Below are 13,883 nucleotides of genomic sequence, written 5' to 3' on the forward strand. Positions count from 1 at the left end.
CAGCGGTATAACACTTCCTTTAGGTGCTTATGTTAGAGAACATAGGAGGACTGAGAAGAGTAATGTTAGATTGAATAAGGGATTACTTGAAGAACAGAGAGATACTGTGATCTCTAGAGATACATATTCATCCTGGAGTAAAGTAACAAGTGGAGTGCCACAAGAGTCACTGTTAGTCCCCATTATGTTCCAGGTATATGTAAATGGCATAATGTATGGAATGACTAGTTATATTAATTTGTTTGCTGATAATGTAAAATCGCTAAGAGTAATCAAGACCCAAGATGACTGTTTGCTGCTGCAGGAAGATATAGACAAAGGAGCAAGAAGTGAAGTTAGAATTCAATGCCAAGAAATGCCATTTAATGGAATTAGGAAAGAGTAAAAGAACACCAGTATGGAACTATTTGATGGGAGAGGAACAAATAATGAAGACTAAAGAGATAAAAAATCTGGGAGTGGCTGTACAAGAAACTCTGTGCCACTAAAAGCACACAAGTAAAATATTTAGAGCAATGTATAAAATGTTGCATAATATTAGGGTGACATTTTAATACATGGATAAGGAAATAATGAAAAATTATAATGAGTATGATACATCCAAAGTTGGAATATGCAACAGTGGTGTGGTCGCCGAGCTTGAAAATGGATATAAGATTAGAACGGATTCAGAAGACAGCTACAAAGATGGTGCCGGAACTAAAGGACCTAACATATGAACAAAGGCTGAAGGAAATGGGACTGCCAACTTTACAGGATAGAAGAGAAAGAGCGGCTGCCGCCGCTGCCACTATTATGAGGTGACCTGCCTGGACAGATTTAGCATGGTCATTCCCACTAAGATGTCCGAGGTGCATAGTGTAACCTGACGCCTGCTGGGCTGAGTGAGGTCATGGCCCTGGAATCCAGCCACCACATGCAGCCAGTCAACACCGCAACTCCTGGACACACAGACACGACTCCACAACAGCTCGTCCCGTTTCTACTACCTAACGTGTTCCCACAATAAATTCAGACTACGTATAACTCGTTTACTTCTGCATCTATGTCCGGGCTTGATGTGAACACTACAGGACACTAAGAGCCCCGCTCGAACCCTGTACAATACAACTAGGTAAACTAGGTAAATACACACACACACACATCATTCAATTCAATAAAAAATGGCACTCCTTTTAATTTTATTTATATTTGCTGATAATCTTGTATGGGCTGGCAGTAACTTCATTATACCCTTTAATTCAATAACACTGATATATGTAAATAGACAGACCTAATTCACATAATGGAAATATTGCTATAGATCAATGAAATCGATGGTAACCTCACTTAGGGATTGACAACTCAGCGGGCTTTATTTTTTTATAATTTTTGTTCCCCTTGACTGGTTTCCTCCTTACATAAAAAAATATATGAAAAATGAAAAAAAATTATAATAACAAATATAGTAATAATGATCACAAAATAAGCAATAACCCAACGATTAGCCTCCCTCTTCCACCCTCCCCAATATCCAAGCTACCAATACAACAACTATACTCCTGCTTTCTTTGCCTTCTTCGCCTTCTCCTTTTCGTGATCAATTGCAAGCCTCTTCTGTGTGAGTCTCCGTGCCCCGGTCTCCTTCCGCTTTTCCCTCCGCCGCAGCATGTGGTACACCCTCTTCTTCTTGCGGGGAATCATCATAATGGCCAGCTTCTTCTCCTCCAACTCCTGCTTCTCAGTTGCGTGTGGATTGATCATCTGCACCTTGCCTCGGTGCACACCCATCTTCTTCTCCTGCTTGGGTTTCTCTTCTGTTCCTGCCTTCTTCCCATTCTGTTCTGGTGGTGCTTCCTCCTTGCCATTCTGTGCTGCCTGTGTCTCCATGGCCTCTTCCTCTCTGCTGACATCCTCCCATGTCCGTGTTGGCTTACTCTCCTTCTCCTGCTCCTTGGTGGCTTCTTTCTGGGCAAGCTTCCTCTCTGTGGGCCAAAGACGAACTGGTGTGTAATTGATGTACCAAGAGAAGAGAAGTTTGTAAAAAGTGGAGGATGAAAAGATGAATGGTAGTTGTAGAAAAAGGAAAAGAGAAGTTTGCAAAGTGAAGGATAAGAGGATAAACAAAAGATATAGAAAAGGGAGAACAGAAGTTTGCAAAAAGTGAAGGATGGGAGGATAAATAGTAAATGAAAAAATGGAGTAATGGATCTGAAATTATCTCAGTAAGTAAAATTGAAACAGCAAAATGAGAGAGAGAGAGAGAGAGAGAGAGAGAGAGAGAGAGAGAGAGAGAGAGAGAGAGAGAAGTATACACTTTTCTTCCACTCCCACCTCCTCCTCCCCCTTATGTTAGACAATACCATTGCTTCACACCTACATTCAGTCACTTTGTCTTTCCTATCTCCCTCCTTCCACCAATCTCTCTTTAACTAACACACATCTATCAAAATTGGGGAACCAAAAACCTAATCCACACACACACACAAAAAAAAATAAGAATAAATAAATAAATGAATAAAATATATATATAAATAAATTAATAAATAAAATCAAAGAAATAAATAAATACAGTAAAAAAAACAAGCACATACTTTTCTCCTTCCTCTTCTGTGTCCTGGTCTTGAAGGAATCTAGAGGCCTAATATTTGCATCATTCAACTTCTTCTTCTTTTTGCGTTCATTCTCCTCCTCTGAGTCACTGTCCTGGCGGAGTGGTAGCTTGTCCTCTGGGATCTCTCCTTTCTGCCGTGCAATCAGCTGCTTCTGCTCTGGTGGCAAGTAGGTGTGACACTCCAGGTCGAAGGGTGAGAGGTGCGGGGGCAGAGAGGTGCCTGGGAAGTAGTCCTGGACAGGGAGGAGCATGCGGGCATTGATGCAATCGTACACCCACTGTGGCTGGATATAATACCTGTGGTGAGGATGGACAGTGGTGTAAGGTAGGGTGGAGTGGAAGTGATGGAGAAATGTTGTTAACCTGTTCACTGTGATACACAACACCATACAGTATTGAAAGCAATGTGTTGAGTATAAGCATGTACAAGAAAGAAAAGGTGCAGAAAAAAAGTAGAATTCTACCAAACAGTACTGAAAGCAATGTGTAGAGTCTTTGTAAACAAATGCAAGAAAGAAAAGGCACACAAAAGAGTAGATTTTTGCACTTTCCAGCCAATACCATCTCTGCGAGTGGCGATAGAACAAGAAAAGGTATCTCAAGAGTGTTTGATGACTAAAGAAAGATCTGATAGGAATGAAAGGTTTAAATAAAGGTGATGGAATGGCTCCAGTGGATTGCTTTCTTTCTTTATCCATTGTGAACCGATCTGTTGCCCTAAGCCAGTTCCTTCTCCTCAAAAATTAAACGAACAGAATAAAGCAAAACACATAGGAAAAAAAAAAATAAATAATAAAAGAATAATGAAAAAAGAAGTTATGCAATTATTTGTTTAAGAAATTAATGGGGCTTGAGTAAGTTAAGATAATAAAAATAAAAGATTGAAAGGGCTTAGAAATAAAGTTAGCAATGTTTAGAGGGAAAAAGCGATTAAAATAAAGAAAGAATTGACAAAGGAAAGAAATTGGTTAAGCAGAGTTCTTTACCACCTATGGCTTTTTTTTTTTTTTTTCCCCAATCCGCAAATGGTACTCCAGGAAGCATCACCCTAAGTGGACTCTTCCTTGGCTCAGAGGGTAGCTGGGATTCAGACTTGTACACCTGAGGAACTGTGGGTCTGGTTGAGTCAGGTTAAGATATGATTAGTTAGGTTTGTTTGGGTTAGGTTAGACTTAGACAACAGCACTCACCTGGTTAAATAGGTCTGGTTGGGTAAGATTAGGTTTGTTTTGGTTAGATTAGGCTTTGTTAAGTTGGATAGCAGCACTCACCTGGATAAATGGGCCTGATTGGGTGAGATTAAGTTAGGCTTAGTTAGGTTAGATAGCAACACTCACCGGGACAAGTGTGTCTGTTTGGGGTTATCTCGGTCCACAATCTCGTGTGTGATGGTCTCGTCTGTCACAGGGAAGGTGTTGCCGTCTGCTGTGGACTCATCCCATGACACCTGCAGTGTAGCAGTGGATGGTTAGAACCGGTTGCAAAGTTGCCTGATTATAAACTTATTTTACAAATTAAACATTAAAGTGTGGTGAAGGACGAATGGCTGTATTAATCTTAAGTTCCCCTCACAAATGAAACCTGTAAGAGCATTGTAGTAAAGAGAGGGGAACTAGCTTTACTGATGCCAAGTTCCCCTAATAAATTCCCCTCACAAATGATACATGCAAGAGTGTGGTAGTGAGGAAGTGTGGTGAAGGATGGCTAGTTACACTGATCCCGAGTTCCCATGATAAGTTTCTCTTATAACTGATACCTAGCAAGAGTGTGATGGAGGGATATGTGGTAAGGGAGGGTGACTACATAGATCTTTAAGTTCATGTGATAAAATTCACCTTCATAAGATTCACCCCCACGCACATCACTTTCATAAGATTTACCCCCAAAACAAACTACGCCAAGAAAGCTAAGGTTAGGTTTGTGGGAGAGAGAGAGAGAGAGAGAGAGAGAGAGAGAGAGAGAGAGAGAGAGAGAGAGAGAGAGAGAGAGAGAAAAAGAAAGAAAGAAAGAAAGAAAGAGAGAGAGAGAGAGAGAGAGAGAGAGAGAGAGAGAGAGAGAGAGAGAGAGAGAGAGAGAGAGAGAGAGAGAGAGAGAGAGAGAGAGAGAGAGAGAGAGAGAGAGAGAGAGAGAGGATGATAAATGCCAGAACTAAAAGCTAACACCACACACAAGGGAGATAAGTCATACAGTGAGGCCACTAGCAAGCAAGGGACTGACAGCCTCACCTCTCCTTTACACGCCCTGATGACAAAGGTAAGCGACTCTATATTGGTCTCTCGATTCAGGAAAAACTTGAGTCCCTTGAAGAGGTTCTGCTGCTGCTTCTTCTTCTTCTCCTCCTCCCGGGCCTCTTGCAGCCTAGTCTCGTCCTCCTCCTACAGGCACCAAATAAAGAAAGAAATTAAGTACATGTCTATTATATTTATCTATTTTTTTTTTTCAAGTGTGTATGTGTTATTAACTTTACTAGAATGGAAGGAATGACATGATAGTTTTTATTTCATTCACCTCTTCTTCCTAAACTCCTTTCAGTGTCCTGCATCCTTAATATGTATTTCCTTCCTTTATTCTATGTTTTTTCTCCTCCCTCATTCTCTTCTTCTCTCCATGTCCTTTCACTATCCATTATTCTCCTTATCTCCTTTCTCCTCTATTTTCATTCACTACTTTAACTCTCATCTTCCTTTTCTCTCTCTCTCTCTCTCTCTCTCTCTCTCTCTCTCTCTCTCTCTCTCTCTCTCTCTCTCATACTATTTATTGTCTTCATCTCCTCTTTTTCTTCCTTGTCTTCTTTTTCATCCTTATACTTTTCTTATTCCTTTTTTTTGTATCTTTTTCAACATTCTTCTTTTGTCTTTCTCTTACTCCTCCTCCTCTTCCTTTATCTTTTTTCTTTTCTCCTCCCCTATCCTCCTTTTCTTCTACTCCATTATCCTTTGCATCATCATCCTCTTACTCCTTCTGTTCCTTCAAATTGTTATTCACTTCATTTCCTTTATTCTCCTTCTCCTCTCCTCTTTATTTGTTATCTTCCTTCTCTTACTCCCCTTCATAATTTCCTCCATCCCCTTCTCTTCTTGTCTCCACTTCCTTCATCCTCTTCTTTTCTTTCTCTCCTTCACCATTCTCCTATTTTTCTTCATATATATATATATATATATATATATATATATATATATATATATATATATATATATATATATATATATATATGGTACAGGAGAGAGAAGACCCACAAAAGGACTGTTATCTTCATTATATCCACTTCACAACATTTCGGGAAAGTACATATCCCATCTTCAGGTACAAAAAGGAACACGTAAAACGTAAAAAAAAAATTACCAGACGCAGTGGTCCTGCTACTTGTTCCTCCAACAGGTAAGTGGGGAGGGAGACTGGCTTACCAGTATTTATAGGCTCCTACTCACTAGATGGCAAAATCTGATTGGTTCACTAAGAATTTCCTATCCAATACAAAATATAGTATATATATATATATATATATATATATATATATATATATATATATATATATATATATATATATATATATATATACAGGTGTCCCTCGGTTAACGATCGACTACTTAACGATATTTCGCTCATACGATCCCTCCAAATTAATCCCTATTTTTTGGTTAACGATCGCCAAAATTCGGTTAACGATCGGATTGACCAATCGCAATCGCGATCGCAATCGCGATCGCAGCGCCTCCATCCACCCGCGGCCCGTGCAGTAAACACACCACAGTCTTTCCCGCTGTTTTGATTGTGCAACAACAACTCTATCACGCTCGCTCTAAACTTCTTTTTGTGCTTATTTGTGATCAAGTGAACTTAGTGATGGCTTCCAAGCGACCCAACGATTGTTCTCCACCGGGAGATAAGGCTAAAAATCGAGAAAGAGCATTGGCCTTGATATTAAGTTGAACATTGTGACTCGTCATGAGGGTGGTGAAGGGGTAAACTCTATTGCTCGTGCCCTTGGTTTATCTCAATCAACTGTATCAACAGTTCTCCAGAAAAAAGTACAAGTGAAGCAGCAGGCCAACCAAGTCACAAACCTGCACAAACACACAACAACTCGTAACAGGGAACCGATTATGGAAAAATTGGAACGTTTGCTGAGGCTATGGATTGAAGACCACACACACCGCCGCATGCCTCTTTCTACCCAACTCGTTACTACTAAGGCACTGAGCCTGTGGGAGGACCTGAAACCAGAATTCAACATCGCGAAATACATGTATGTAGTTGATAATTTCAAATCCCTCAGTTAGCGATCGTTTCGGTTAGCGATCTGTTTTTGGGAAACGTAACCCTATCGTTAACCAAGGGATACCTGTATATGTTTTTTTTTTCTCGTATATAAGGTATATATATATATATATATATATATATATATATATATATATATATATATATATATATATATACAGGCAACCCCCGTTTAACGAAGGTTCACACAACGAAATTTCGCTACAACGAAGGTTTCATTTTACTACCATCTGCTCGTTTAACGAACACCAAACTCGCTTTAACGAAGTTTTATCCAGATAATTTTTTCCAAATTTGAAAGCCCCACCATATCACGCAAGCTGACAGGCTTTTGAATACACCAGGAGCTGCTGGTACTAAGGCCTGCCTCAGGAAAAATCCTGGGACACCTATAGAATAAAGATCAAGATCAAGATCAAGCCTCGTGGACAACACGCAACACTCACTCCCAGTCAAAACATAACAGCGTCAGCAGCAGCTTGTCTTCCCTAGCTCAACTTACCACCAAAATGCCCTGCAATTGGCCTAGTGTTCGTAAGAAGACCAGGAAGTCTCTTACTCCAAATGAAGCTAGATATTATTCACAGACACGAGAGAGGCCAGAAAACTATAGCAGTGCTGGCCACTATCTTGACTCCATATTATACTGTCTCTATTTTCAAGTCAGCAGACTCTATTAAGAAGGCTGGTGAGACCGTATCTTCCTTGCAAGCTAAAAGAACCACCTGAACTCGTGACTCTACAATGGATAAAATGGAAAGCCTTGTGGAAATGTGGTACATAAGTTTTGTATGCAGTACAATGATGCGCACTTTGTTTACATTCCACAGGTTGCCGGTTAGTGTCTTTCCTGTTTCACTCTTCCTCCCTTCATAAAGTTAAGATCATCAACATTATAAAGTTACATACATACATACATTAGTGTACATTATAATGACTTAAATTAAACTACCTAAATGTTTAACTTCATAATTTTTACTTTCATTAAACCTTTACTGTACTATGATGCACTCTCGCTTTGCTTACTCTCAATGGAAGTTCAAATCAGGGTTAAACTTGTTATAATCGGTTCGCTTAACGAAGTTTCGCTTAACGAAGTGTTTTTAGGAACGTAACCCTTCGTTAAACGGGGTTGCCTGTATATATATATATATATATATATATATATATATATATATATATATATATATATATATATATATATATATATATATATATATATATATATATATATATATATATATATATATATATATATATATATATATATATATATATATATATATATATATATATATATATATATATATATATATATATATATATATATATATATATATATATATATATATATATATATATATATATATATATATATATATATATATATATATATATATATATATATATATATATATATATATATATATATATATATATATATATATATATATATATATATATATATATATATATATATATATATATATATATATATATATATATATATATATATATATATATATATATATATATATATATATATATATATATATATATATATATATATATATATATATATATATATATATATATATATATATATATATATATATATATATATATATATATATATATATATATATATATATATATATATATATATATATATATATATATATATATATATATATATATATATATATATATATATATATATATATATATATATATATATATATATATATATATATATATATATATATATATATATATATATATATATATATATATATATATATAATATATATATATATATATATATATATATATATATATATATATATATATATATATATATATATATATATATATATATATATATATATATATATATATATATATATATATATATATATATATATATATATATATATATATATATATATATATATATATATATATATATATATATATATATATATATATATATATATATATATATATATATATATATATATATATATATATATATATATATATATATATATATATATATATATATATATATATATATATATATATATATATATATATATATATATATATATATATATATATATATATATATATATATATATATATATATATATATATATATATATATATATATATATATATATATATATATATATATATATATATATATATATATATATATATATATATATAGTGCTGGTTCCCTATAAGAAAAGTAAAGAGATAACCAAAATCAAGGAACAAATGTCTTGATACCTCCCTCTTTTGCTTCAAATTTTCCTATATTCCTTCCTTTATTTTTTTTTTCCCACTTTTATTGTCCTTTTTTTTTATCTATATTTTATTCTTTCCTTTTCTTCATCTTTTCTTAACTTGTCTATTTCTTCATTATTCACCAATAATCTGTATATCTTTATAGGCTTCTTATATTTCAGGCACGGTATGCGAGAAAGGGACGATCCACACAACCCTACTTTTAAGACAATTGCATTTAAAGTTTACCACTGATTAGTACTATGAAAACAATCAAAATGTATTATTATTATGCATTAAATGAAAGGTCTAGGGTAGTTCTGTCATGCCATGTGGTTTTTAATAATTCTTTCTTCTGTTTTTGGTTACAGCCACAAATTCTATTCACCCCCTACTCTGCACTTTTATAAACAGTGTATGGTATAAGAGGTATTATGTTTAAAAAATTGCATGTCACTCCCGTCCATTATACATGCTCGAGATATTTTAGTTCATTATCAGGAACAATGCCTTTGTATTCCTGACAATATCCTTAGCAGATTTACCAACCCAATAAATCCCCATCCAACCCAATAATAAGGGTTGACTGGGGATCTAACTCGCTATCCTAACACCCATGAACAAGGTTGGTGGTCACAGTGGTGATGGAATATAGTGACTCTTGATGACAGGCACCACCTATAGTCTCCCAAATCTAAATGCAGTTTTCTGGTGGGGCTCCTTAGGGAATAGTAGGCCTTCCAGTACTGCCACATTTCACCCAGAATTTGAATGGTCAGGTGTGTGACCTGACCCACCTCTCTAATTCATTTATCGCTCTCTCCCTTCCTCCTTCACCTCTGCTCTCTCTCTCTCTCTCTCTCTCTCTCTCTCTCTCTCCGTGACAATCCTTCCTCATGCTTATATTCAATTTCCATCCTTAAATTTGCACTATGTGTGTGTGGGGGGTAAGGGGATGAGTATCTACCGTGACACGTGACCTTATCCCCCACTGTGTATCGCAGGCAGGCCACGCCTTGGACTGTAATAAGTGTTGCCACGTAAATGGAGTTAACAATATTTTAGCATATATGAAATACCTCAGATTTTAGATATTCATTCATATTGTATTTGGAACACAGTTGTTGCACCATTTGTCTTACTAAGGACTACGATGAACGTTGATAAAAGATTATAACGTTTTCACAGCAACACTGTTACACAGGTCTACCGGTATTTGTTATTGTGATATGCATATCGTAAGCGTGGAATGTTAATCTTTCTTTTAATTATTTTCTTTTAATATTTGATGATACTGGATTTTCATTAAAGCATTTTATATGCCTCTTACTTATGTACACAGAGCTCTAATTTGCTAGTTCACATAGACTTGGCAGAGCTTTCCAGTTTCATCAAGCCAGATATCCACATCAGCGTCAGGTTGAGGCACCACAGGGGCAGGGGAGTTAACACATTCATCGCCACATGAAGACATGTTTTTATAAACAACGATAAAGTGCTGAGAATCAGGAGAGTAGAGCGCGTGGTGAAGGCAGAAGCTAGCATGGTGATCAGGTGTCACACGTGGTGGAAGAATGACAACAATAATACACCATACCAGGCCGTGATTGGCCAAGCATAGGGGTGTGGCTAAATGCTGTGCTCTGATTGGACCACACAAATCCCAGCATGCATGGGGCTTTTCCCTCTCTTACATACAGGAGAGTTAGCCTGAGCTACATTACAGTCCAAATTAATTTACTTTAGGCCTTAGTTTAACCATCAGGACAGTCAGATTTCCTCTGCCTGACCCTTCCAGGTGATAATCACACCTTTCAACAAGAGGTTCCCGCCTATAACTCAAAACCTCCAGATCTGAGGGTTAACCCCCTCTTGCATATTGTGCCTCATTTATACTCTCTGTCTCTCTCACCAGTAAGTGTGTGTCAATGGTCTCTGACTCATTGCTGTCCTCCACATGGTTCCTCTTGAGGGGAAAGTTGAGGGAAGCAAGGCGCTCAGGGTCACCCATCTCTACGTCGTCTTCACCGCCTTCTGTTTGGTGGCAGAAAGATGGCACTTTAGTAGTAGTAGTAGTAGTAGTAGTAGTGGTGGTAGTGGTAGTGGTAGTAGTAGTGGTAGTGGTAGTAGTAGTGGTAGTGGTAGTAGTAGTGGTAGTGGTAGTGGTAGTAGTGGTGGTGGTGGTGGTGGTGGTGGTGGTGAGAACAGTAAGAGGAGGGGGCAGCAGCAGCAGCAATAGTTTTATTATAATAAGCATAATAATAACAGTGAAGGAAGCAATACTTGTGATCATGAACACCGGCAGCAGTGTGACAACAGCACTCACCCTTGATGTCAGCGTGGGGCAGTGTGGGTGGGTAGTGCAGGTTGAGGTGGTGATATAGACGGAAGTTGGTGAAGCCCAGCAGTGTGATATAAAACTCCACAAACACCCTCATGATGCGGAAGTCCACGCCGGTGGTGGTCTGTGGTAGAACAAGTGGTGGTGAGAAGGGTGAAGAAGAAAAACAATAAATAAATAAAATCATATCACTGTCTTAGTCTCTTGGCCCCTGACAAAGAGTAGAAGTACTCCTGCCTTCACTTGACGGGGATCAGTCATGCAACTTGGACAGTTTGGTCTGACACAAAGTTCCTTCATGACAAGTTCTCTCCCCTACCAGCCTTGTGTTCTCACACAGGTATGGTAGGGAAGAGAACTGATCGATGTGGCACCACTCTAGGAGGTCACAGGAACACGTTGCTCCTCACAAATTCATGACTCTACCTCTTCACTTCTGTGAGTGTCAGTCGTTTTACCTTTAGTGTCTCCTTCACACTACCTATCCCTCCCTTATTTGGCCTGCCTCACAAGTTCACATCTCTCACACAATGTTACCATCTTCCTCACTAGCCTGCATCCTCTCAATATGTCCACACCATCTCAGCACACACACCAGGAGCTTAGACACAGCACAGCATAGCAAGGTTTGAAAATGATCACAACAATAAAACAACATCCAAACTTGTGTACAAGTGCCAAAGGAAGAGACAAAAGCACACCTTCTTCCAATATCAACCTGTATGACTAATTACTATCTCCCACAGGTATGGACATGGCATAAGGAGCAACAAGATGCACCTCTGTAACACAGGCACTAGTACCAGCACCAGCACCACCTGCTTACCTGTGGGGTGAAGGGGTGAGGGGTGATCCAGGTAATGGTCTGGCCCATGATCTCCACCTGGTAGTAGTAGCCCTTGATGGTGATGAACACCTTGCGCAGCGCCTGTGCCTCGATCACGTACAGCATGAACTCCAGCGTCAGGCGGCGGCACATATTCACCATGTCTGAGGAAAAAGTCAATCCAATGCACGTCCTTCATGATGGAAGACTAGTCAAAGCCTACACAATGCTACACTACTACACTACACTACAAAGAGGAGAGGAAACCAAATACTAGAAACATCCCATACAAATCACAGAGATACTGTCAATCTCTACACCATGTGTTGGCCTGGAAAACACAGCACTCCCCCAACACATCACATCATTCACACCCTTGCCCTGCCAGCCCCTGGTGGAGGATTGGCCTTGAGGACCACCACACCACAGCCCAGGACTTTGGCATGTCACAGAGGGCCACATACATCCATATCAAGGCCCCACACCACACATTCATTAACCCTTAACCCCTTCGCGCCGGATGTTAAAAAAGCCCGCCTGTATGATATACGGGTGGTAGTGCCTTGGCCGGAAACTCGTGCAAACTTGTCATACTTGTCGTCTTTGTGTATTATGCTGCTATTTTTTAGTTACTATATCGCCTTCGAAGAGGAAAGTGGATGCTTATCTCTTCGGAGAGAGAGAGAGAGAGAGAGAGAGAGAGAGAGAGAGAGAGAGAGAGAGAGAGAGAGAGAGAGAGAGAGAGAGAGAGAGAGAGAGAGAGAGAGAAGAGATTTGCTAATATTTTAGACACAAGCGGGACGCATGTAGCTTATCTTCGAGAGGAAGAGGGGAGGGAGGAAGGAGAGGGAACAAAGGAGAGAGAGAGAGAGAGAGAGAGAGAGAGAGAGAGAGAGAGAGAGAGAGAGAGAGAGAGAGAGAGAGAGAGAGAGAGAGAGAGAGAGAGAGAGAGAGATTAGAAAATTTGATGTTTTGTGTATGTGTGTGTGTGTGTGTGTGTGTGTGTGTGTGTGTGTGTGTGTGTGTGTGTGTGTGTGTGTGTGTGTGTGTGTGTGTGTGTGTGTGTGTGTGTGTGTTTTCACGATGTAACTAGGCGGACGCTTAACTAGAGGGAGATGGGGAGGAGGAAAGGGAGATGGGGAGGGAGGAAAGGGTGATGGAGAGAGAGAGAGAGAGAGAGAGAGAGAGAGAGAGAGAGAGAGAGAGAGAGAGAGAGAGAGAGAGAGAGAGATGGAAACAGTCTATGCCATTAGGGAATTTTAGACACAAGGCGGGACGCATGTAGCTTATCTTTAGTGATTGGTGGAGACAAGGATGGTGGGAGGAGCACTAGGATTTCAAGGACAGCATACGGCAAGTATAGTCGGTATCCAACACATTATACGGGACAACTGAACCGAAGAAAGGTCAGAAAAGAAATATGACGCCTACGTAGCCGTCACCGTATATGCTACTAGGGCTTCATGACGCCTACATAGGCATCACCGTATTGAAGGGGTTAACAAACGGTGATCATTTTTCAAGCTGCATTTTTGTATTGCCTCTGTGCCTAC

General features: G+C 38.3%; 1 protein-coding gene across 1 annotated transcript in view; it reads right to left on the minus strand.

The window, feature by feature from the left end:
* Window positions 1-1,169: 1,169 nt before the first annotated feature.
* The window catches only part of LOC123505589 (pescadillo homolog), a 29,849-nt gene continuing 17,135 nt past the window's right edge, over window positions 1,170-13,883 (minus strand). Inside the window, exons 4-10 of the mRNA XM_045257080.1 lie at window positions 12,331-12,494; window positions 11,490-11,628; window positions 11,076-11,197; window positions 4,819-4,968; window positions 3,931-4,040; window positions 2,574-2,890; window positions 1,170-1,964 (exon numbers count right to left, since the gene is read on the minus strand). Of these exons, the coding sequence (XP_045113015.1) occupies window positions 1,534-1,964; window positions 2,574-2,890; window positions 3,931-4,040; window positions 4,819-4,968; window positions 11,076-11,197; window positions 11,490-11,628; window positions 12,331-12,494 (1,433 nt within the window). The 3' untranslated portion in view covers window positions 1,170-1,533. The remainder of the gene's footprint in view (window positions 1,965-2,573; window positions 2,891-3,930; window positions 4,041-4,818; window positions 4,969-11,075; window positions 11,198-11,489; window positions 11,629-12,330; window positions 12,495-13,883) is intronic.

Source organism: Portunus trituberculatus, chromosome 18 (assembly GCF_017591435.1).
Source record: "Portunus trituberculatus isolate SZX2019 chromosome 18, ASM1759143v1, whole genome shotgun sequence".
NCBI classification, from domain to species: Eukaryota; Metazoa; Arthropoda; class Malacostraca; order Decapoda; family Portunidae; genus Portunus; species Portunus trituberculatus.